This window comes from Salvelinus fontinalis, chromosome 6, assembly GCF_029448725.1.
Source record: "Salvelinus fontinalis isolate EN_2023a chromosome 6, ASM2944872v1, whole genome shotgun sequence".
Classification (NCBI taxonomy): domain Eukaryota; kingdom Metazoa; phylum Chordata; class Actinopteri; order Salmoniformes; family Salmonidae; genus Salvelinus; species Salvelinus fontinalis.
The window spans coordinates 15,816,242-15,838,716 of record NC_074670.1 but is presented as its reverse complement, the minus strand read 5'-3'; the positions used below and the strand labels follow the sequence as shown (position 1 = coordinate 15,838,716).

Below are 22,475 nucleotides of genomic sequence, written 5' to 3'. Positions count from 1 at the left end.
GTATAGACTTATTTTTCACTGTACTATTGACTGTATGTTTGTTTTACTCCATGTGTAACTATGTGTTGTTGTATGTGTCGAACTGCTTTGCTTTATCTTGGCCAGGTCGCAATTGTAAATGAGAACGTGTTCTCAATTTGCCTACCTGGTTAAATAAAGGTGAAATAAAAAAATAAAAAAACAGAGAGCCACTTATTTCCATCCTGCGCACTCCATCACTTACTCCCATACACTGTCTCACAAACAGCCTGACACATGATAGTGACATGATTGTGAGGTCTGCTGCTCTCTAGTGGGGAGGTCGAACAGGTCTGGGTAATAGATCTGCTGCTCTCTAGTGGGGAGGACAAACAGGCCTGGTTAATAGATCTGCTGCTCTTTAACGTTATATCAAAAAGCAGTGTCTTTTATGCAAAGTTGACTTATTTATATCAGGGTTATTTAGGCATATTACTTAAAGAACCTAAAGAACTTTAATGAAAGGATAGCTGTAAACATTTGAATAACTAGTCGCACTGTTTCACATTTCTGATAATGTCATCAGGTGACCAAGCGTTAGGGACTTGGTTCAACTAAGTCTACGTTAGTTAAGGCTAATTTAGTTACTAAGGGGGGTGGCTTGATGTAGAATTATTATTGAGAATTGGGTAATTTTTCAACATGGTTCTAATTTGAGCTGAACACGTTACATTTTCACACCTTGACTGGCTTTGCCTAGGAGTTCACCCATTTGCTTTGAAGTGGTAAGTCCCTCTGCAGGCTCAGAGTGGAGGGTTTGTCTTGTCAATGCACGTGTCTGCCTGCTCTTTTAAGTACGACCTCAACTGCAAGTCAGTCATCCTGTGTGGGTCTTGCTCTCTCGCTCGGTCAAAACCGAGTGGAATATTACAGGGTGATTATCATCACCTCTACAAATGAACGTTGTCCTTATATGGTAAACTGAAGCAAGTGGCGCTGCAGTTGTGTCATTGAAGGTATTGACAATACATGCTAATTAGGATAATCAGTTTAACACACCAGTCAGTATTTACTAGTTCAAGGGTGATACATACAGCATGAACATCAAATCAAACCTTTCAATTGTTGTAGTGGAGTGGTGATGTTGCCATAATGCCCATAGAACATGTGGCCAGTCAGCATGTATTGAAACACCTAGTTAATGTACATACAAGGCATACGGTACCACCTAGTTAATGTATATACAGGACATACGGTACCACCAAGTTAATGTACACTGCTCAAAAAAATTAAGGGAACACTTAAAAAACACAATGTATGTCCAAGTCAATCACACTTCTGTGAAATCAAACTGTCCACTTAGGAAGCAACACTGATTGACAATAAATTTCACATGCTGTTGTGCAAATGGAATAGACAAAAGGTGGAAATTATAGGCAATTAGCAAGACACCCCCAAAAAAGGAGTGATTCTGCAGGTGGTGACCACAGACCACTTCTCAGTTCCTATGCTTCCTGGCTGATGTTTTGGTCACTTTTGAATGCTGGCGGTACTCTCACTCTAGTGGTAGCATGAGATGGAGTCTACAACCCACACAAGTGGCTCAGGTAGTGCAGTTCATCCAGGATGGCACAACAATGCGAGCTGTGGCAAAAAGGTTTGCTGTGTCTGTCAGCGTAGTGTCCAGAGCATGGAGGCGCTACCAGGAGACAGGCCAGTACATCAGGAGACGTGGAGGAGGCCGTAGGACAGCAACAACCCAGCAGCAGGACCGCTACCTCCGCCTTTGTGCAAGGAGGTGCACTGCCAGCGCCCTGCAAAATTACCTCCAGCAGGCCACAAATGTGCATGGGCTTTAGAGTTTTGACCTAGTAGTTTTGTTTTTTATGATTTAGAAATTTACAAATAAATATGGAAATATGTTATGTTTTGACAAATATATGAATATATTCCCTTTTTTGGACGTCTTTTATACATATTGGGTTAATACCTTGTGTTTCATATTGGGTTAACTTCTCTGCGCTACGGATTACTTTTATGGGATAATTTTCCTAAACAACCGCTGAATTGCAAGGCGCAAAATATTACTAAAGATATTTATAATCATACAATCACAAGTAAAATATACCAAAACACAGCTTAGCTTGTTGTTAATCCACCTATCGTGTCAGATTTTGAAAATATGCTTTGCAGCGAAAGCAATCCAAGCTTTTGTGAGTGTATCAATCAATGCTAGAACAGCTAGCCCAAAATTAGCATGGTCACGAAAGTCATAAAAGCAATAAAATTAATCGCTTACCTTTGATAATCTTCAGATGTTTGCACTCACGAGACTCCCAGATACACAATAAATGTTATTTTTGTTCGATACATATGACCTTTATAACAAATAAACGCCATTTGGGTTGCGCGTTACGTTCAGAAAACCAAAGCCTCGGACCGGACCGTTCGACGAAAATTCCAAAAAGTATCCGTAATGTTCGTAGAAACATGTCAAATGTTTTTTTATAATCAATCCTCAGGTTGTTTTTAACAAACATAATCGATAATATTTCAACCGGACCGTAACCTATTCAATAAGAGAGAAAAAGAAAATGGAGAGCTACCCCTCTCGCACGCAGGAACTAATCAGAGGACACCTGACTAGTTTTGAAAAATCTCACTCATTTTTCAAAATAAAAGCCTGAAACTATGTCTAAAGCCTGGTCACAGCCTAAGGAAGCCATTGGAAAAGGAATATGGTTGATACCCCTTTAAATGGAAGAAAGACGGGCCAGGAAACACAGATAAAAAAAAAATCACTTCCGGGTTAGATTTTCTCAGGTTTTCGCCTGCAGAATCAGTTTTGTTATACTCACAGACAATATTTTGACAGTTTTGGAAACTTTGGAGTGTTTTCTATCCTAATCTGTAAATTATATGCATATTCTACGATCTGGACCTGAGAAATAGTCAGTTTACCTTGGGAACGTTATTAAAAGAAAAGAAATCTGACCCCTAGCGTCAAGAGGTTAATACCAATTTTGTTTCATTGTGAAAGTGTTCAGAGTCAGTTAACTAACATTTTCACCATTTCCATACATGCTGAACCATACTGTGCTGGCTCAGATACATTATTTTCACATTGTCCTTTGCAGCACAGTTCTAGAAACAATGGTGGATGCATAAACAGGCCAGCCCAGTACAGCCTTGTTCGTCTCGGCTCTATAGTGTGAAAAGGGAATGTGTTTGATACAGCATCAGTCTAATCTATGCATCTGGGAAGGCTCTTTTGATGTTGTCAACAGGATGCATCAATAACGAAAGGGCTGTGCTATTACACTGGTTCCTTCTCCTCCACATCTGTTTCACTCAAACAGCCATCCACACAGCTCTAGAGCAATTATTTTCTGACCCAAACAGCAAGAATGAAAAAAGAGCTTCAGCAGAACACAATAGGCTTGTCTTGTACCTTATGGTCTAGATCCCAGGGTACGTCAGAATCCGGGATCCACTAGAGCAGAGGGACGGTCACGTGATGTTCCATCCGCTGGACCAGGAGTGAGTATTCCAGATTCAGCCCTTCCTTTGTCTCTTTTTGGTGTCTATCACTCTGGCTGTCTCTCATGTACTGTGTCTACATCTTTAATGGATTCCGGTGCCACGGGAAACTTTATGGATCAGACCCTTGCCTCCTCCTTCAATGTTACCATCTATCCGCTCTCCTCTCCTTTTCCGGTTCAAGGACTCGACTGTCGGCCATTAGGATCTGGGACCGTCACACACATCACTCAACCACTCACCCTCACCGTGGACTCCAATCACCAGGAGAGCATCTCTTTCTTCATCACAAGTGCACCAGGTCACAAAATCATCCTCAGCCTCCCTTGGCTCCAACACCATAACCCTATCATCTCATTACAGCGGATGAAAATCCCAGACTGGTCACCTGTACTCCGGAAGACCTACTTCCCTGTCCCCTGTGGTTCCACGTCGGTTGAGAGTCCTATGGTTGCCCTTCAGCCCAACATCCCGGAGGAATACCAGGACCTTCTCTGGAAGGTCAACGAGGTGACGTACAGGTTACAACTACCCAGTCAGTATCGCATTTCACCCTCTTTTCATGTCTCCCTTCTCACGCCGTTGGTTCCTGGTCCCCTAGCTGATACTGTCCCCCACGACACACCTCCACCAGCCCTGGACATTGAGGGGGGTCCGGCATATGCTGTCAGACGTGACTCCCGACGTGGTAGGAGTCGGCTCCAGTATCTGGTGGACTGAGAGGGGTATGACCCAGAGGAGCGGTTTTGGGTTCCGGTGGAGAACATTCTGGATCCCAACATCATCTGTGATTTCCACCTTCGCCGCCCGGACCGACCCACTCCTCATCCTCGCAGTCGTCCCTCTGGTTGGATTCGTCCTGCGGGGGGAGGGGTACTGTCATATCTTCTCCTACTCCTCCCCTCCGGCTTACGACGTCACCAGAATACTAACCACTGGTCCTGGGATTCATCATTACTCACACCTGGCACTCATCATTACGTGCACCTGTTAATTGTTATGATTCACACCTGAACTTCATTACATTCATAATTTCCTCCCCTTTATGTCACTCCCTTATGTTTTCTCACCAGTTGGTATTGTTCTTGTGTACCGGCGTGTAGCCTTATGGAATTGTCTCTTTACTGGTTTTGTTGTTTTATTAAACGTTTCACCTGCATCCGCTTCCCAACTCACAGCTCAATTAATACAATTGCAGCATAATTCAACATAACTCCAACTTGATCCTAAGGAGGAATATATTTTACAAACATAGTAACACCATGATTATTACATATAAATACTTCTCAGTTACATGTTGCTCAAATTGCATTTTCAAACCATTAAAGGTTATGTTCACAGAAATACAAACAGTAGCTCACATATTGGTTGGAAAATATATAATTACATGCTCGTTATTCATCACAGAGTAGTTTTCAAAGGTTATCATGAGCTATGTAGTAGTTATTGAGGAATTTCACCCTCAAATTGGAATTGAACCATTTCACAATGTAAATATAATTGTTCTCCCCTTAATCCATTATGTCTGCCTCCCTGACATGCACCTGCTGCTTCAATAGAAAACAAAAAAGGAATCTAACAAAGCGTCACTGTCACGTTCTGACCCTAGTTCTTTTGTATTTTCTTTGTTTTAGTTGGTCAGCGCGTGAGTTGGGTGGGTTCTATGTTTTGTGTTTCTATGTGGGGTTTTCGTTTGGCCTGATATGGTTCTCAATCAGAGGCAGGTGTTTGTCATTGTCTCTGATTGGGAGCCATATTTAGGTAGCCTGTTGTTTTGTAGTGTGTTTTGTGCGTGATTGTTCCTGTTCGTGTGTTCCTATGTTCTCTGTTCACTATTTCGGGACTGTAGCGTCTTCGGTTATTTTTGTCAGTTTATTGTTTTCGTTCTTGTTGAAAAGTCGTCGAATAAATAAGAATACTCACCACGCTGCATATTGGTCGGACATTTCCTACTCCTCGTCAGAGGAGGACGAAGACTATCGTTACAGAATCACCCACCACAACAGGACCAAGCAGCATGGTATAGGGCAGCAGCAGCAGCAGCTTGCGAGATCTGGAATATACAACTTGGGACGAAATAGAAAGGTGGTCGGTCGACCCGGAGAGAGTGCCGGAGCCCGCCTGGGATTCTCTGGAGCAGTGCGAGGAGGGATACCGGCGAATGGAGTTGGCACGGCGATCAAGAAAGTGCAGATGGAAGCCAGAGAGGGAGCCCCAAAATTTCCTGGGGGGGGGGGGGGGGGGGGGGGGGGGTTTGTAGTGTGTTTTGTGGGTGGTTGTTCCTGTTCGTGTGTTCCTATGTTCTGTGTTCACTATTTCGGGACTGTAGCGTCTTCGGTTATTTTTGTCAGTTTATTGTTTTCGTTCTTGTTGAAAAGTATTTGAATAAATATGAATACTCACCACGCTGCGTATTGGTCCGACATTTCCTACTCCTCGTCAGATGAGGTTGAAGACTATCGTTACAGTCACTGTCTGATGAAAACCACTCATCTCCAAAACAGAAACATGTCAGGAAATGGTAAACATGACCATATTTCAATAAACGTAAAAAAAAATGTAATTGGCAAAAATGTTGTTTCAAGGTTTTCATCAGACAGGGACGTAATACAAAATAAATGTCCATAGCAATTAAAAACTACTAACTTCAGGGTAGGAAAAATTATCTAGCATAATTTCATAATCATATTGCTTACCTTTGCAATTTTTACAGACTTGGTCTTTACTTCTGGTGCAGGCAAGGAAGATGATCCCAATCCCACACAACACCAACGCCACTGCCAAACCAACAACAACCACTACCAGAGACCTTTCTGAAACATTAAAATGAATGTCACGAAGTATGTATTATTTTTACCCAAAATAGGTTGCCAGATTCAGCTTCATATCTTGGCACTATAAAATAATTATGTACTATAAAACATCAGGGCTGCTAAAAATGTTCCTGCACTGCAGGAAATGCAAACTTGTAATGTATTTGAGTCTTATATAGGCTTCTAAGGTTTGTAATTTCCACTTTGAAATTTCAGACTTAATTTGCCCAAACAAAAAATCTATCAACCCTTACAAAAATGTTCATTAAATATAATCCACATAAGTCACAGTTCATGTTGTTGCAGGACTGTTTTCATGCTGTAGCAAACTGGCTCAAATTAAGATCCTAAATCTGTACACTTTAATTAAACTGATTCTACCTGACTCGTCCCATTTCTAGTTAGTGGCCATGTCCAATTTTGTTCCGTTGCCCAACAGGATCTCCCCACATGTGGCCACAGCACAGTAGTAAGTCCCAGCATCAGAAGGGCTAGGTTGTTCTTGGAGAGGCTGTAGACACAGCTCTGTGTAGGAGAGGGAGTCTCAGGGCTCTTCTCACTCTCATCACTCCTGTTCCCAGGGTTGTAAATTACTCCTGGATGGGATTTTCCTGATCCGGCTCTGAACCAGTACACACGGTGCTCTTCTCTACAGATTCCAGAGAGCACTGTACACTGCAGTCACATTTTCGAAAAGTGTGCATATTTCAGGTATAAATCACAGTTTACATTGCAGCTACAATCAGAAATTGCACCGAAAGCAGCCATAATAATTACAGACACCAACGTCAAATACCTAATTACTCATCATAAAACATTTCTGAAAAATACATAGTGTACAGCAAATGAAAGACAGGCATCTTGTGATTCCAGCCAATATTTCTGAGTTATTAAGTGTTTTACAGCGAAAACAAAATATAGCGTTAAATTAGCTTACCACAATAGCCAGAAAGACATGCCATTTCCCAGTAGCAAAAGGTGAGCGATCGTAACAAACAAGCAAAAGATATATAATTTTTCTTCATGAGATGACAGTCCTATAACATCAGGTTATACATACACTTATGTTTTGTTCGAAAATGTGCATATTTGGAGCTGAAATCAGTGATTATACATTCTGCTAACGTAGCTATTTTGTCCCACAACGTCCAGATTTTTTTCTGACACTTTTTATAACACACATATTCTGACCAAATGACTATTCATAAACATAACTAAAAAATACATGTTGTATAGGAAATGATAGATTCATTATTTCTTAATGAAATCGCAGTGTTAGAATTCTAAAAATAACTTCATTACGATATGCAGCTTCGGTACAGCTAGAGTACCCAAACGTTAGCCGCCCACGAATAGTTCACATGTACGACAGATATATGAAATAGCATCATAAAATGTTTCTTACTTTTGCTGATCTTTCATCAGAATGTTGTACAAGGTGTCCTTTGTCAAGAACAATCGTTGTTTGGATTTAGAACGTCCATTATCCCTCTCGATTCAGCAAGCACACTAGCCAGGTGGCACGACGCTCTCCATGTCAACAAACGGAAGAGAACGGAACACGGCAAAACTCCCGAAAATGTTTCAATAATCTGATTAAACTAAATAGAAAAAACATACTTTACGATGATATGGTCACATGTATCAAATAAAATCAAAGCCGGAGATATTAGTCGTCCATAACGGCAGCTAAACAGAAGGCAAATCCATGTCTCTCTTCGCGCCTGCCTGAAAACAGGAAATGGAGGATACGTCATTCCATGAGCTGTAATTCAGAGTCCAGATCAAGTTACACAGTCCATTTATTCTCTCACTCCTTGTCAACATCTAGTGGAAGACGTATGAATTGCATCTAAACTAATAAATAACAAGGGATTTAATAGGCAGCCCCTGGAACAGAGCCTCAATTTCAGACTTTCCACTTCCTGTCAGGAAGTTTGCTGCAGAATGAGTTCTGTTTCACTCACAGATATAATTCAAACGGTTTTAGAAACTAGAGAGTGTTTTCTATCCAATAGTAATAATAATATGCCTATTGTACGAGCAAGAATTGAGTACGAGGCCGTTTGAAATGGGCACCTTTTATCTGGCTACTCAATACTGCCCCTGCAGCCCAAACAGGTTAAAGCTACACTGGTTGTGAATCCAGCCAACATGTTAGAATTCATATAGGCTTTTCGGTGAAAGCAAATGATGCTATTATCTGAGGATAGCACAATAGAAAACAAAGACAGAGAAGCATATTTCAACCCTGCAGGCGCGACACAAAACGCAGAAATAAAAATATAATTCATGCCTTACCTTTGACGAGCTTCTGTTTTTGGCACTCCAATATGTCCCATAAACATCACAAATGGTCCTTTTGTTCGATTAATTCCGTCGATATATATCCAAATGTTCATTTCTTTGGCGCGTTTGATCCAGAAAAACACAGTTTCCAACTTGCTCAAACGTCACTACAAAATATCTCAAAGGTTACCTCTAAACTTTGCCAAAACTACTTTTGTAATACAACTTTAGGTATTTTTAAACGTTAATAATCAATCAAATTGAAGACGGGTCTATCTGTTTTCAATACAGGAGGACAACAAACTAACGCTACTTTTCTAGTCTTGCGCAACTCTCAAACAGTACACATAACGTTACACTGATTCCAGATGGCCGTACTTCTTCATTGCACAAAGGAATAACCTCAACCAATTTCCAAAGACTGGTGACATCCAGTGGAAGCGGGTAGGAACTGCAAACAGGTTGATTAGAAATCTAGTATCCCAATGAAATCTCATTGAAAAGACAGTAACCTAAACAAATCAAAAAATCTGAATGGTTAGTCCTCGGGGTTTTGCCTGCTACATAAGTTCTGTTATACTCACAGACATGATTCAAACAGTTTTATAAACTTCAGAGTGTTTTCTATCCAAATCTACTAATAATATGCACATCTTATATTCTGGGGATGAGTAGAAGGAAGTTGAAATTGGGCACGCTATTTATCCAAAAGTGAAAATGCTGCCCCCTATCCTAGAGAAGTTAAGGATAAGTATATCTTTAAATCTGTGAATAACACTTGTATCTTTTATCAATGTTTATTATGAGTATTTCTGTGATTTGATGTGGCTCTGTGCAAATTCACAGGATGTTTTGGAGGCAAAGCCAAATGTAAACTGAGGTTTTCGGATATAAATATGAACTTAATCGAACAAAACATACATGTATTGTGTAACATGTTGTCCCGGGAGTGTCATCTGATGACGAATATCAAAGGTTAGTGAATCATTTTATCAATATTTCTGCTTTTTGTGACTCCTCTCTTTGGTTGGAAAATCGCTGTGTGCTTTTTGTGACTAGTTGCTGACCTAACATAATGATATGTTCTGCTTTCGACAAAATGTTTTTTTGAAATCGGACACTGTGGTTGGCTTAACGAGAACTTTGTCTTTAAAATGGTGTCTAATGTATCTTTGAGAAAATTTTATTATGAGATTTCTGTTGATTGAATTTGGTACCCTGCAATTTCTTTCCGCTAGTGGAACCCCAGTCCTAGACAGGTTAATAATTTGTGATGTAACTAAAGACGGTAGAACAACATAACTGTATCTCTGGATGTGTATAATTCTCAGTGATCAGATTCACATCCAAATGTGGGTGAACGTATATGATTAAATATGAAACTATTTGTGAGAATATGTAATGTGATGTTAGCCTTCTAAATGAGAGAATTGTTTTTCATATGAAGTTTAAACAAGTCAGTGGCCACGCCCATGTGAGCACAGACATTATATCGGCGACATGGAGCGCACCTGTTTCCCAGAGGGAAAAAACCACCTGCCGACAAAATGTACATAAGACCAACAGTGTGAGCTGAGACGTAATGGCGTAATGGCTAGAAACTCTGAAAGTTTCAACTGAGAAGAAGAAAATCTCTGCAAGGCCAGAGAACGTGAGGATCATCGCTACGTTGAAATGGCAACCATTCTATAGACCAAGCAGGCAGACGGTGTTGAACCGGATGTCACGAATGGTTAGACTCCATCACACCAGTTACGTGCAGCGCCACCTGAATACGTCACAATTGGTTAAGAAACTCCGAAACTCTCTCTCGAAGAGGAAGACTACACAGGAACATTCAGTCTGCAGCTGAAACAAAAATGCACATGAATGTATAAAACCACTCAGACACAGAAACATATGAAGACGTAAGAACCCTGAATAAAAATTAAAGGGCATTAAAATCTTCACATTACCTTTTAATACCAAGAAAGTCCCATTGATGAAAGTTTACATCAAAGTATGCCCTACTTGCGCAATAATAATAAATAATAAATCCTGTCAGCTTCAGCATTTTCCACATTGAGATGTGAATTGTTAAAAGTATTGTACAGCTCAGGCCTGGACTGACATTTCTGCAGCCTTGCAGCTACTTGGACGGACTTCCCCCGTTATTTGCTTAACTTCTCTAGGGTAGGGGGCAGCATTCGGGAATTTTGGATGAAATGCATGCCCAAATTAAACTGCCTGTTTCTTGGGCCCAGAATATATGATATGCATATAGGATTAGATTTGGATAGAAAACACTCTAAAATTTCCAAAACAGTTAAAATAGTGTCTGTGAGTATAACAACCTGATGTTTGAATATAAACATCGTTTGACATGTTTCTATGAACTTTACGGATACAATTTGGATTTTTTTTGTCTTCCTGTTTTGACTGCGTTTGAGCCTGTGGATTACTGAAGAAAACGCGTGAACAAAACTGAGGTTTTTGAGTATAAAAAGACTTTATCGAACAAAAGGAACATTTATTGAGTAAATTAATATCTGCTGAGTGCAACCATACGAAGATCATCAAAGGTAAGGGATTCATTTTATCTCTATTTCTAAATTGTGTAACTGTTCTAAATTGTGTTACTGGCTGGCTACTGTTTGTAATGATTTGTCTAGTGCGCTATGTTCTCATAATCGTAAAGTATGCTTTCGCCGTAAAGCATTTTAAAAATCTGATACCGTGGTTGGATTCACAAGAAGTTCATCTTTCAACCTATGTAAAATATGTTTTGTTTTCTGAATTTTTATAATGAGTATTTCTGTATTTGAATTTGGCGCCCAGCAGTTTCACTGGCTGTTGAAGATGTGGGACGCTACCGTCTCATGTGCCCAAGAGAGGTTAAAGACGGCCCCGTGTGGCTCAGTTGGTAGAGCATGGCGCTTGCAACGCCAGGGTTGTGGGTTCGATTCCCATGGGGGGCCAGTACAAAAAAAGTACAAAAAAAGTATGAATGTATGTACTTGTAAGTCGCTCTGGATAAGAGCGTCTGCTAAATGACTTAAATGTAAATGTAAAAGACAATTTCCCCCTAAAATTCTTACATTGTGTATGGCATAGGACAGTGCTATTCTACTCCAGGCCTTTAGGGTCAAGGAATAGCTACTTTAGCTGCTTTAGGACGAGGTGAAGGAAAGATCAAGGCCACAATTCAATTATCATATAAAGGGGCTTCACTCAGATTAGTTATCAATAACTTCCAATGGTACAGTATATACTGATATGTTGACCCAACAGCATAACAAACCAAGACCTGTGAATGGAGAAGAAAGAAACAAGAGGTCATCATCAGTCTGAGGAGAAGAAAATGGAGATCACTCAGGAAAGACACAATACACTTAAGTAGACAAGCACTGGGCTACAACCCACAATGAAAAAGAAAGCAGACCAAAAACAAAATAGAGACTCTCCACTCTGCAGGAACTGAGTAAAGCAGGGGTCACCTGACAAGAGGCAAAATCCTTCGCACAGAAAAGTGGGAGGTGGAGAGCCATAGCGATGCCCTAGCTTAGGATCCTGGGACTGAACACCTCCCTTTGCAAATGGATCCTGGACTTCCCGACGGGCCAACCCCAACAGGTGAGGGTAGGTAACATTTCCTCCGTCACTCTGACCCTCAACACGGTGCCCCACAGGGGTGTGTGCTTTGACCTCTTCTGTGCTCCTTGTTCACCCACGACTGCGTGGCCACTCACGGCTCCAACACCATCATCAAGTTTGCTGACGACACGACAGTGGTAGGTCTGATGACCGATGACGATGTGGCAGCACATAAGGAGGAGATCAGAGACCTGGCAGTGTGGTGCCAGGACAACAACCTTTCCCTCAACGTCAGCAAGACAAAGCAGCTCATCATGGACTACAGAAAATGGAGGGCCGAGCATGCCCCTATCCACATCAACAGGGCTGTAGTGGAGCGGGTTGAGAGCTTCAAGTTCCTCTGTGTCCACATCACTAAGGAATTAACATGGTCCACACACACCAACATAGTAGTCAAATCAAATCAAATAAAAATGTATTGGTCACATACACATGGTTAGCAGATTTTAATGTGAGTGTAGCGAAATGCTTATGCTTCTAATTCCGACAGTGCAGTAATATCTAACAAGTAATCTAACAAATGTAAAGGAATGACTAAGAATATGTACATATAAATATATGGATGAGCAATGGTCGTGCGGCATAGGCAAGATGCAGTAGATGGTATAAAATACAGTATATCCATATGAGATGAGTAATGTAGCGTATGCAAACATTATTAAAGTGCCGTTATTGAAAGAGACTAGTGATACCTTTATTAAATTAATTTATTAAAGTGGCCAGAGATTTGAGTCGGTATGTTGGCAGCAGCCTCTCTATGTTAGTGATGGATGTTTAACAGTCTGATGGCCTTGAGATAGAAGCTGTTTTTCAGTCTCTCGGTCCAAGCTTTGATGCATCTTTACTGACCTTGCCTTCTGGACGATAATGGGGTGAACAGGCAGTGGCTCGGGTGGTTTCTGTCCTTGATGATCTTTTTGGCCCGCCTGTGGCATCGGTGCTGTTGGTGTCCTGGAAGGCAGGTTGTTTGCCCCCGGGGATGCGTTGTGCACACTGCACTACCCTCTGGAGAGCCTTGTGGTTGAGGGCGGTGCAGTTGCTGTACCAGGCGGTGATACAGCCCAACAGGATTCTCTGAGATTGTGCATCTATAAAACTTTGTGAGTGTTTTAGGTGACACATTTCTTCAGCCTCCTGAGGTTGAAAAGGAGCTGTTGCTTCTTCTTCACCACGCTGTCTGTGTGGGTGGACCATTTCAATTTGTCCGTGATGTGTACACCGAGGAACTTGAAACGTTCAATCTTCTCCACTACTGCCCCGTCGATGTGGATGGGGGAGGGGTCCACGATCATCTCCTTTGTTTTGTTGACATTGAGTAAGACATTCTTTTCCTGACACCACACTCCGAGGACCCTCACCTCCTCCCTGTGGGTTGTCTCGTCGTTGTTGGTAATCAAGCCAACCACTGTAGTGTCGTCTGCAAACTTTATGATTGAGTTGGAGGCGTGCATAGCCACGCAGTCATGGGTGAACAGGGAGTACAGGAGAGGGCTGAGAACGCACCCTTGTGGGGCCCCAGTGTTGAGGATCAAAGGGGTGGAGATGTTGTTTCCTTCCTTCTACACCTGGGGGCAGCCAATCAGAACTTCCAGGACCCAGTTGCACAGCGTGGGGTGGAGACCCAGGGTCTCGAGCTTAATGACAAGTTTGGAGGGTACTACGGTGTTAAATGCTGAGCTGTAGTCAATGAACAGCATTCTTACATAGCTATTCCTCGTGTCCAGATGGGATAGGGCAGTGTGATGGCAAATGCGTCGTCTGTGGACCTATTGGGGCGGTAAGCAAATTGGAGTCGGTCTAGGGTAACAGGTAGGGTGGAGGTGATATGATCCTTGACTAGTCTCTCAAAGCACTTCTTGATGACAGAAGTGAGTGCTACAGGGCGATAATCATTTAGTTCAGTTACCTTAGCTTTCTTGGGAACAGGAACAATGGTGGCCATCTTGAAGCATGTGGGGACAGCAGACTGTTAATCAAAATTCTTTCAGGGCTGTCGAGCTTGGGGGGATATACACAGCTGTGACTGTAATTGAAGAAAATGCGGTCGGCATTTGATTGTAAGGAATTCTAGGTCAGGTTAACAAAAGGACTTCAGTTCCTGTATGTTGTTATGATTACAACATGAGTAGTTAATCATAAGGCATACACCCCCGCCCTTCCTCTTCCCAGAGAGATGTTTGTTTCTGTTGGCGCGATGCATGAAAAAATCGGGAGACTGTTCCGACTCTGACAACATATCCCGAGTTGGCCTTGTTTCTGTGAAAAAGTGAATGTTACAATCTCTGATGTCTCTCTGGAAGGCAACTCTTGCCCTAAAATCTTCCACCTTGTTGTCTAGCGATTGGAAATTTGCGAGTTCAGTGTGAAGAAGGCACGACAACGCCTCTTCCCAATCAGGAGGCTGAAAATATTTGGCATGGGGCCTCAGATCCTCAATAAGTTCTACAGCTACACCATTGAGAGCATATTGACTGGCCGCATCAATGCTTGGTATGGCAACTGCTTGGCATCCCACCGCAAGGCGCTACAGAAGGACCTGTATACGAGGCGCTGTCAGAGTTTGGCCCTAAAATTGTCAAAGACTCCCGCCACCCACGTCATACATTGTTCCCTCTGCTACCGCATGGCAAGCAGTACTGATGCACCAAGTCTGGAACCAACAGGACACTGAACAGCTTCTACCCCCAAGCTGTAAGAGTGCTAAATAGTTCACCAAATAGCTACCCGGACTATCTGTATTGATCCCATTTGCACTAACTCTTTTGACTCATACTACTGCTAATTATTTATCCGGTTGCCTAGTCACTTTACCCCTACCTGTATGTACATACCTACCTCAATGACCTCATAAAGTTTTGGGACACTGTAAAGTCCATGGAGAATTAATGGTAAATTGTAATTATTTCGCCACTATGGCCTATTTATTGACTTACCTCCCTACTCTTTTACATTTGCAACACTGTACATAGATTTTTCTATTGTGTTATTGACTGTACGTTTCTTTATGTGTAACTCTGTGTTGTTATTTGTCGCACTGCTTTGCTTTATCTTGGCAAGGTCATATTTGTAAATGAGAACTTATTCTCAACTGGCCTACCATGCCATAAAGGTGAAAAAAATATATATACATTTTATGCCATCAAATAAATTCATATTTTGTATACTATCTCTTTAACACAATAATGTAACTTTATGGAGTTAATTTACATAGGAGATTATGCTAAGATCTTACTGAGGAGAGGCAAACTAAGATGAGTGGGCTTCTCCTCATATAGGTAGGCCAAGTAAACCATGCAAAAGGCATTATGATCAAATTGACATATGACATAAGTATGGTATCAATTAGTAAGCCTAAAGCATTCAGCCAACAGATTACAGTAGAGAAGCATTAGCACTGGTCTTTTGATTACGCTAACTGCTTATTGGTTGGAAATGGAACAGGAAATGTTGAACTTTAGTTTTTTCCAACCAATCAGGTAATTCTTAGAATTCAAACCAGCCTACATGTCTGCTCTCACCAGTCATTTCATTAGGGGACTGTAGACCAACTGTTACAACACATCAAGATGATCAGAATCAACCTTGTTTGGATGTTAGTAGGTCAAATATGTAAGTACCAGTTTAACCAACTGTCCCATACTGTACTGTCTTACTGGATAGAAACATTTAATTCTGATCATATAATGATATCTGATTGAAAAGTTATGTCTTCAGATTCAGTATGATGAATTACGATGGCAAAATATTTGTGGGAAATTGAAGTGCAAATAATTAATGACAGTATTTATCATTTATATATATATATATATACACTCACACACACACACAGCTGAAGTCGGAAGTTTACATACACCTTAGACAAATACATTTAAACTCAGTTTTTCACAGTTCCTGACAATTAATCCTAGAAAAAAATCCTTGTTTTAGGTCAGTTAGGATCACCACTTTATTTTAAGAATGTGAAATGTCAGAATGATAGTAGAGAGTGATTTATTTCAGCTTTTATTTCTTTCATCACATTCCCAGTGGGTCAGAAGTTTACATACACTCAATTAGTATTTGGTAGCATTGCCTTTAAATTGTTTAACTTGGGTCAAACGTTTTGGGTAGCCTTCCACAAGCTTCCCACACTACGTAGGGTGAATTTTGGCCCGTTCCTCCTGACAGAGCTGGTGTAACTGAGTCAGGTTTGTAGGCATCCTTGCTCGCACACACTTTTTCAGTTCTGCCCACAAATGTTCTATAGGATTGAGGTCAGGGCTTTGTGATGGCCACTCCAATACCTTGACTTTGTTGTCCTTAAGCCATTTTGCCACAACTTTGGAAGTATGCTTGGGGTCATTGTCAATTTGTAAGACCTATTTGCAACCAAGCTTTAACTTCCTGCCTGATGTCTTGAGATGTTGCTTCAATATATCAACATAATTTTCCTCCCTCATAATGCCATCTATTTTGTGAAGTGCACCAGACCCTCCTGCAGCAAAGCACCCCCACAACATGATGCTGTCACCGCCATGCGGGTTGGGATGATGTTCTTCGGCTTGCAAGCCTCCCCTTTTTCCTCCAAACATAACAATGGACATTATAGCCAAACAGTTCTATTTTTGTTTCATCAGACCAGAGGATATTTCTCCAAAAAGTACAATCTTTGTCATCATGTGCAGTTGCAATCCGTAGTCTGGCTTTTTTATGGCGGTTTTGGAGCAGTGGCTTCTTCCTTGCTGAGCGGCCTTTCAGGTTATGTCGATATAGAACTCATTTTACTGTGGATATACATACTTTTGTACCCGTTTCCTCCAGCCTCTTCACAAGGTCCTTTTGTGATTGATTTGCATTTTTTTCACCAAAGTATGTTCATCTCTAGTAGACAGATCGCGTCTCCTTCCTGAGCGCTATGATGGCTGCATGGTCCCATGGTGTTTATACATGCATACTATTGTTTGCACAGATGAACATGGTATCTTCAGGCATTTGGAAATTGCTCTCAAGGATGAACCAAACTTGTGGAGGTCTACAATTTTTTTCTGAGGTCTTGGCAAATTTCTTTTGATTTTCCCATGATGTCAAGCAAAGAGGCATTGAGTTTGAAGGTAGACCTTGAAATACATCCAGAGGTACACCTCCAATTGACTCAAATGGTGTCAATTAGCCCATCAGAAGCTTCTAAAGCCATGACATAATTTTCTGGAATTTTCCAAGCTGTTTAAAGGCACAGTCAACTTAGTGTATGTAAACTTCTGACCTACTGGAATTGTGATACGGTGAATTATAAGTGAAATAATCTGTCTGTAAACAATTGTTGTAAAAAGTTACTTGTGTCATGCACAAAGTAGATGTCCTAACCGACTTGCCAAAACTATAATTTGTTAATTAACAAGAAATTTGTGGAGCGGTTGAAAACGAGTTTTAATGACTCCAACCTAAGTGTATGTAAACTTCTGATTTCAACTTTATATATTTTTTTTTTCATTGTTTGATGGAATGGATAACATAGCTGACAAACTGATTTCATTCTATTTTTATGTAGTCCTGATTCACTCTGAAGAAGTACCTCTGCAAATTCCACTGACCACAGCTCAGCTCAGAGAGTCTGTATCTCTTCCATGTTTCTTCTCAGAGACAATTGATTATTTCCAATGGCTGTACTGGTACAAGCAAACTGCTGGTCAAATGCCCCAAATTGTGGCAACTGTAGAAAAGAAAAAATCTGCACATTTTGTTCTTAATGGAGAGTTTAACAACATACGTTTCACAATGGAGAAAGTAAAAGTTGGATATCTTCTCATCATCAACAATATCAGCAGATCAGATGAGGCAGCATACTTCTGTGGAATAGGAACAGTGTATGAAATGAAGTTTAGAAATGGAACATTTTTGTCTGTAAAAGGTAATTTTATTTCAGTAATAGGATTTATCTCAATGTTTATCACAACAGTTTTGTTTGATAAGTTATCCATAGTTATAGATGCTGCATGTGTTGCATACATATGATGATTCTAGAGAGCCAAACTGCAATAAGTGTGTATTCATGTGACACTGACATCTCTTTCATAAAAACAACATCAATTAGGTGTCAGTCAGAAGAGGTCACACTACCAGACTGTAGAACAACAGGCAGAGTCTGACCTAGTCCCTCCAGGAGACTCTGTGACTCTACAGTGTACAGTACTCTCTGAGACCTGTACAGGACTACACAGGGTGTACTGGTTTAGAGCTGGATCAGGAGAATCCCATCCAGGAGTTATTTACACCCCTGGGAACAGGAGTGATGAGTGTGAGAAGAGCCCTGAGACTCCCTCTCCTACACAGAGCTGTGTCTACAACCTCTCCAAGAACAACCTCAGTCTCTCTGATGCTGGGACTTACTACTGTGCTGTGGTCACATGTGGGGAGATCCTGTTTGGCGACGGAACCAAACTTAACACCATTAAAGGTACAACTTCTTGTTATACATTGAAAAAATACCTTACTCTTGAAAATCTCTACGCAAACATTCAAGCTTATTTTATAGATACCATTATTTAGTTTAAATGGGTCAAAGCAAAATAAATTGTGTTATCAACTATACATGCTTAACATCAATCAAAAAAAACATGTTAAATCTATTTGTACAAGGAAACACAGTGGATCCCATTGTCCCCAGCTTGGGAGCAGCAGTGGCTGTGTGTGTGATTGTCATTTTTATTCTTTCTTGTACCAAAAACAAGAGACAAACATGTGATCATTGTAAAGGTAAGTCATTTTGAAGATACATATCTATTATTTTGTGTCAAATGTTTTAGCTATGATGATTTAAAAGTAAAATATAACTTTATGTTCTGATTGAGCACTTAATGTTATACTGTATATTCCGTCTCCATGTTCATGCTTTTGTTTCTATCTGTTGATACAGCAAGTGTCTCTCAGCATATTCACCATGATGATAACCTCTCATCAGAGCATTCAAGTGGTCAGGTATGTAACATTTGTTATCCAATATGTGAAAACAAGAGTTACATTGCCTGTTACACGAGTGTGTATATTAGTGTGTATGTGAACAATTTGTGAATTAATCACTAACTTATGCAGATACTCATCGAGATATTGCTGCTCTGTTGTGTGTCATAAAGAATACTTATATTGAAATATGTTTTTAATTATAACCTGCCTGTATTATTTGGCCAACTCTCAGTTGATCCAAAAAGTGGTTGATAGTTTTCTTTCAACGTATAGGTATGTGTTAGATGTTTGACTTTAAGATGTTAAATTACCCTCATATTCACTAGCTTATGTATTGTCCAGAAATCTGTAGTTAACTAAAAATGTTATATTGAACAATCTCAACATGCTGAAAAAATCTGTTGGTATTGGTCATCAAAACATAAATACTTTTGGTTTATTAAAATGTTGGTTTTGCATAGCCAAAGCCTGTCATTAACAAGTAGGAAAAAACATGACATTAAAATATTATCCATATTAGATCCGCTTGACAAAAAAGCTGCATTGTCAGCGGTCCAGGGCCCTGTGCTATGAATTGAATCCTAGCCTCAGAATGAATATTTCCCTTAAACATAATGTGGTATTATTTAGATTTTTCTGTTATTGTGTACAATAGTAATTATTTACTTTACTCTCTTACTTAGGTGCCAAACACAGATGTGTTGAACTATGCTGCATTGAGTTTCTCTGAGAGGAAAACTAAAAGAGGAAGAAAGAAGAGAGAGACACCACAGGAGAGTGTGTACTCTGATGTCAGATACTCAGACTGGGAGTGAACTTTGTTTCAGATACAGCATGGACAAAATTATCTCAGTCAAGCGTCTCCATTTAGACAAAATGTAAGAGTCATGGTAAAAAAATCTCAGGACATTGCTCTTGTATGAAATTTTACAAATTTAAGATACAATTTTCCAATACAATACCATACACAATGGAATAACAACCATTTTTCTGTTCAAATTGTCTTCTGGAGTGTTCCACTTACTCTGAACTAGCTGGTGTCAACCAGTAGCAGGAGGGACTTCATCCTTAAATATCTATGTATATGTTTGTAACATTGAGTAAAATGTTGAATGGAACCTTATCGTTTGGGGTTGATATGTGCTAAATCAATTTTGTTCCATACATTATCACGCATCTAATTGTAACTATAAATAAATGTCGTAGTATTATCATGAGAATTTTATATCACTGAATATTTCTAGAATAGTGTCTTTTGTTTGTTATTAATTTGACAAGAGGTCAAATTCTTACTGTGCGTCATCGTCAATTTATTGATAAAACCATTTTATTCATGATTCAAGTCAAATGCAGCATTTTTATACCATTATGTAAATTCCTATTTTTTTAAATAATATCTCTTAGGTAATCATTTAACTTTATGAAGTCACTTTACATAGGAGATTATGCTAAGATCTTACTGAGGAGAGGAAAACTAGGATCGGTGGTTTACTCCTCATAGAGGTTGACCTAGTAAACCATGCAAAAGGCATTATGGTCAAATAGAGATATATGACATAAGTATGGTATCAATTAGTAGGCCTAAAGCATTCAGCCAACAGATTACAGTAAGAGAAGCATTAGCACTGGTCTTTTGATTACGCTAACTGCTTATTGGTTGGAAATGGAACAGGACATTTTTTACTTTTTCCACAGAGATCCTGTTTGGCAAAGGAAAAAAATGAATATTGGTAGTGTCTGAATATTATATTGTAAGTTGTTATTTTCAAATCATGGTCGCTCATGTAGGAGAGTGCTTGTAGCTTACTGAAGTGCATTGTGTTGAAGGGGACAATCTTGGATTCAATTCATGTTAATTCAATTCAATTCAAGTCAAGTTCAAGTTAATAGAAAATGATTCTTTAATAAAATACTGTAGCTTTTTGATATCACATGAGCTTGTTTTACTCTTTTGTTTGTAAACAACGTTATTGTAACGTGATGTCGTGACTTTACTTTCATTAATCTGTTGACTGTTATTTATTTAAAACTTCTTCAGGATCGGTGGGTCCCTTGTGGGACAGTTGAGCTAACGTAGGCTAATGCGATTAGCATGAGGTTGTAAGTAACAATAACATTTCCCAGGAAATAGACATATCTGATATTGCCAGAAAGCTTAAATTCTTGTTAATCTAACTGCACTGGCAAATTTACAGTAGCCATTACAGATAAAGAATGCCATGCTATTGTTTTAGGAGAGTGCACAGTTTTGAACATGAAATTAGGCACATTTAGGCAGTCTTGATACAACATTTTGAACAGAAATGCAATGGTTCATTGGGTCAGTCTAAAACTTTGCAGATACACTGGTGCCATCTAGTGGCCAAAATCTAAAATGCACCTGGGCTGGAATAATCCATTTTGGCCTTTCTCTTGCATTTCGAAGACAATGGTACAAAGAAACGGTTCATTTTTTCATTGTATTATCAATTAATATCGATTAATTCCGTCGATATATATCCAAAATGTCAATTTATTTGGCTCGTTTGATCCAGAAAAAAAACGGTTCCAACTTGCACAACGTGACTACAAAATATCTCAAAAGTTACCTGTAAGCGTTGTCCAAAAATTTCACACTACTTTTGTAATACAACTTTAGGTATTTTTTTGCGTGAATAATTGATAAAATTGAAGACGGGATGATCTGTGTTCAATACCGGAGGAAAACAATGTGCAGCATGCTTTCTGGTCACGCGCCTCTAACAAACAGTACACTTCACTGGAGCCTCATTCTGAACATGGCTACTTCTTCATTTCTCAAAGGAAAAACCTTAACCAATTTCTAAAGACTATTGACATCCAGTGGAAGCGATAGGAACTGCAGGAAGGTCCCTTAGAAAAGTTTTAAAGAGTTACCATCTCCTGAATTAAACTCTACAGTCGTGGCCAAAAGTTTTGAGAATGACACAAATATTAATTTTCACAAAGTCTGCTGCCTCAGTTTGAATGATGGCAATTTGCATATACTCCAGAATGTTATGAAGAGGGATCAGATGAAATGCAAATGAACTGAATCCCCAAAAAACATTTCCACTGCCTTTCAGCCCTGCCACAAAAGGACCAGCTGACATCTTGTCAGTGATTCTCTCGTTAACACAAATGTGAGTGTTGACGAGGACAAGGCTGTAGATCACTCTGTCATGCGGATTGAGTTCGAATAACAGACTGGAAGCTTCAAAAGGAGGGTGGTGCTTGGAATCACTGTTCTTCCTCTGTCAAACATGGTTACCTGCAAGGAAACACGTGCCGTCATCATTGCTTTGC

The 22,475-nt window shown here is 40.0% G+C and overlaps 1 protein-coding gene and 1 pseudogene across 2 annotated transcripts; one reads left to right on the top strand and one right to left on the bottom strand.

Annotated features, from left to right (window-relative positions):
* Positions 1–3,882: 3,882 nt before the first annotated feature.
* LOC129856804 (uncharacterized) overlaps positions 3,883–22,475 on the bottom strand; it is a 36,249-nt pseudogene continuing 17,656 nt past the window's right edge.
* LOC129857151 (uncharacterized) lies at positions 15,405–20,996 on the top strand. 2 transcript variants are annotated; one of them, XM_055925120.1, is made up of 6 exons: positions 15,405–15,842; positions 17,761–18,120; positions 18,304–18,666; positions 18,849–18,965; positions 19,126–19,187; positions 19,856–20,996. In XM_055925120.1, the coding sequence occupies exons 1-6, from the start codon at positions 15,800–15,802 to the stop codon at positions 19,985–19,987; spliced, it is 1,077 nt and encodes a 358-aa protein (XP_055781095.1). In that variant the 5' UTR covers positions 15,405–15,799; the 3' UTR covers positions 19,988–20,996. The 2 variants fall into 2 exon arrangements, with proteins under 2 accessions (XP_055781095.1, XP_055781094.1); XM_055925119.1 differs by lacking the exon at positions 15,405–15,842 and having other exon boundaries at positions 15,849–18,120.

What these genes read in the sequence shown, in the direction of transcription:
- LOC129857151 (XM_055925119.1), top strand. Translation starts at nt 17,715, where the DNA reads ATGGATAACATAGCTGACAAACTGATTTCATTCTATTTTTATGTAGTC. An exon ending in CAAACTTAACACCATTAAAG is followed by an intron (nt 18,667 to 18,848) that starts GTACAACTTCTT and finishes TATTTGTACAAG; the next exon opens with GAAACACAGTGGATCCCATT. An exon ending in CAGAGCATTCAAGTGGTCAG is followed by an intron (nt 19,188 to 19,855) that starts GTATGTAACATT and finishes TCTCTTACTTAG; the next exon opens with GTGCCAAACACAGATGTGTT.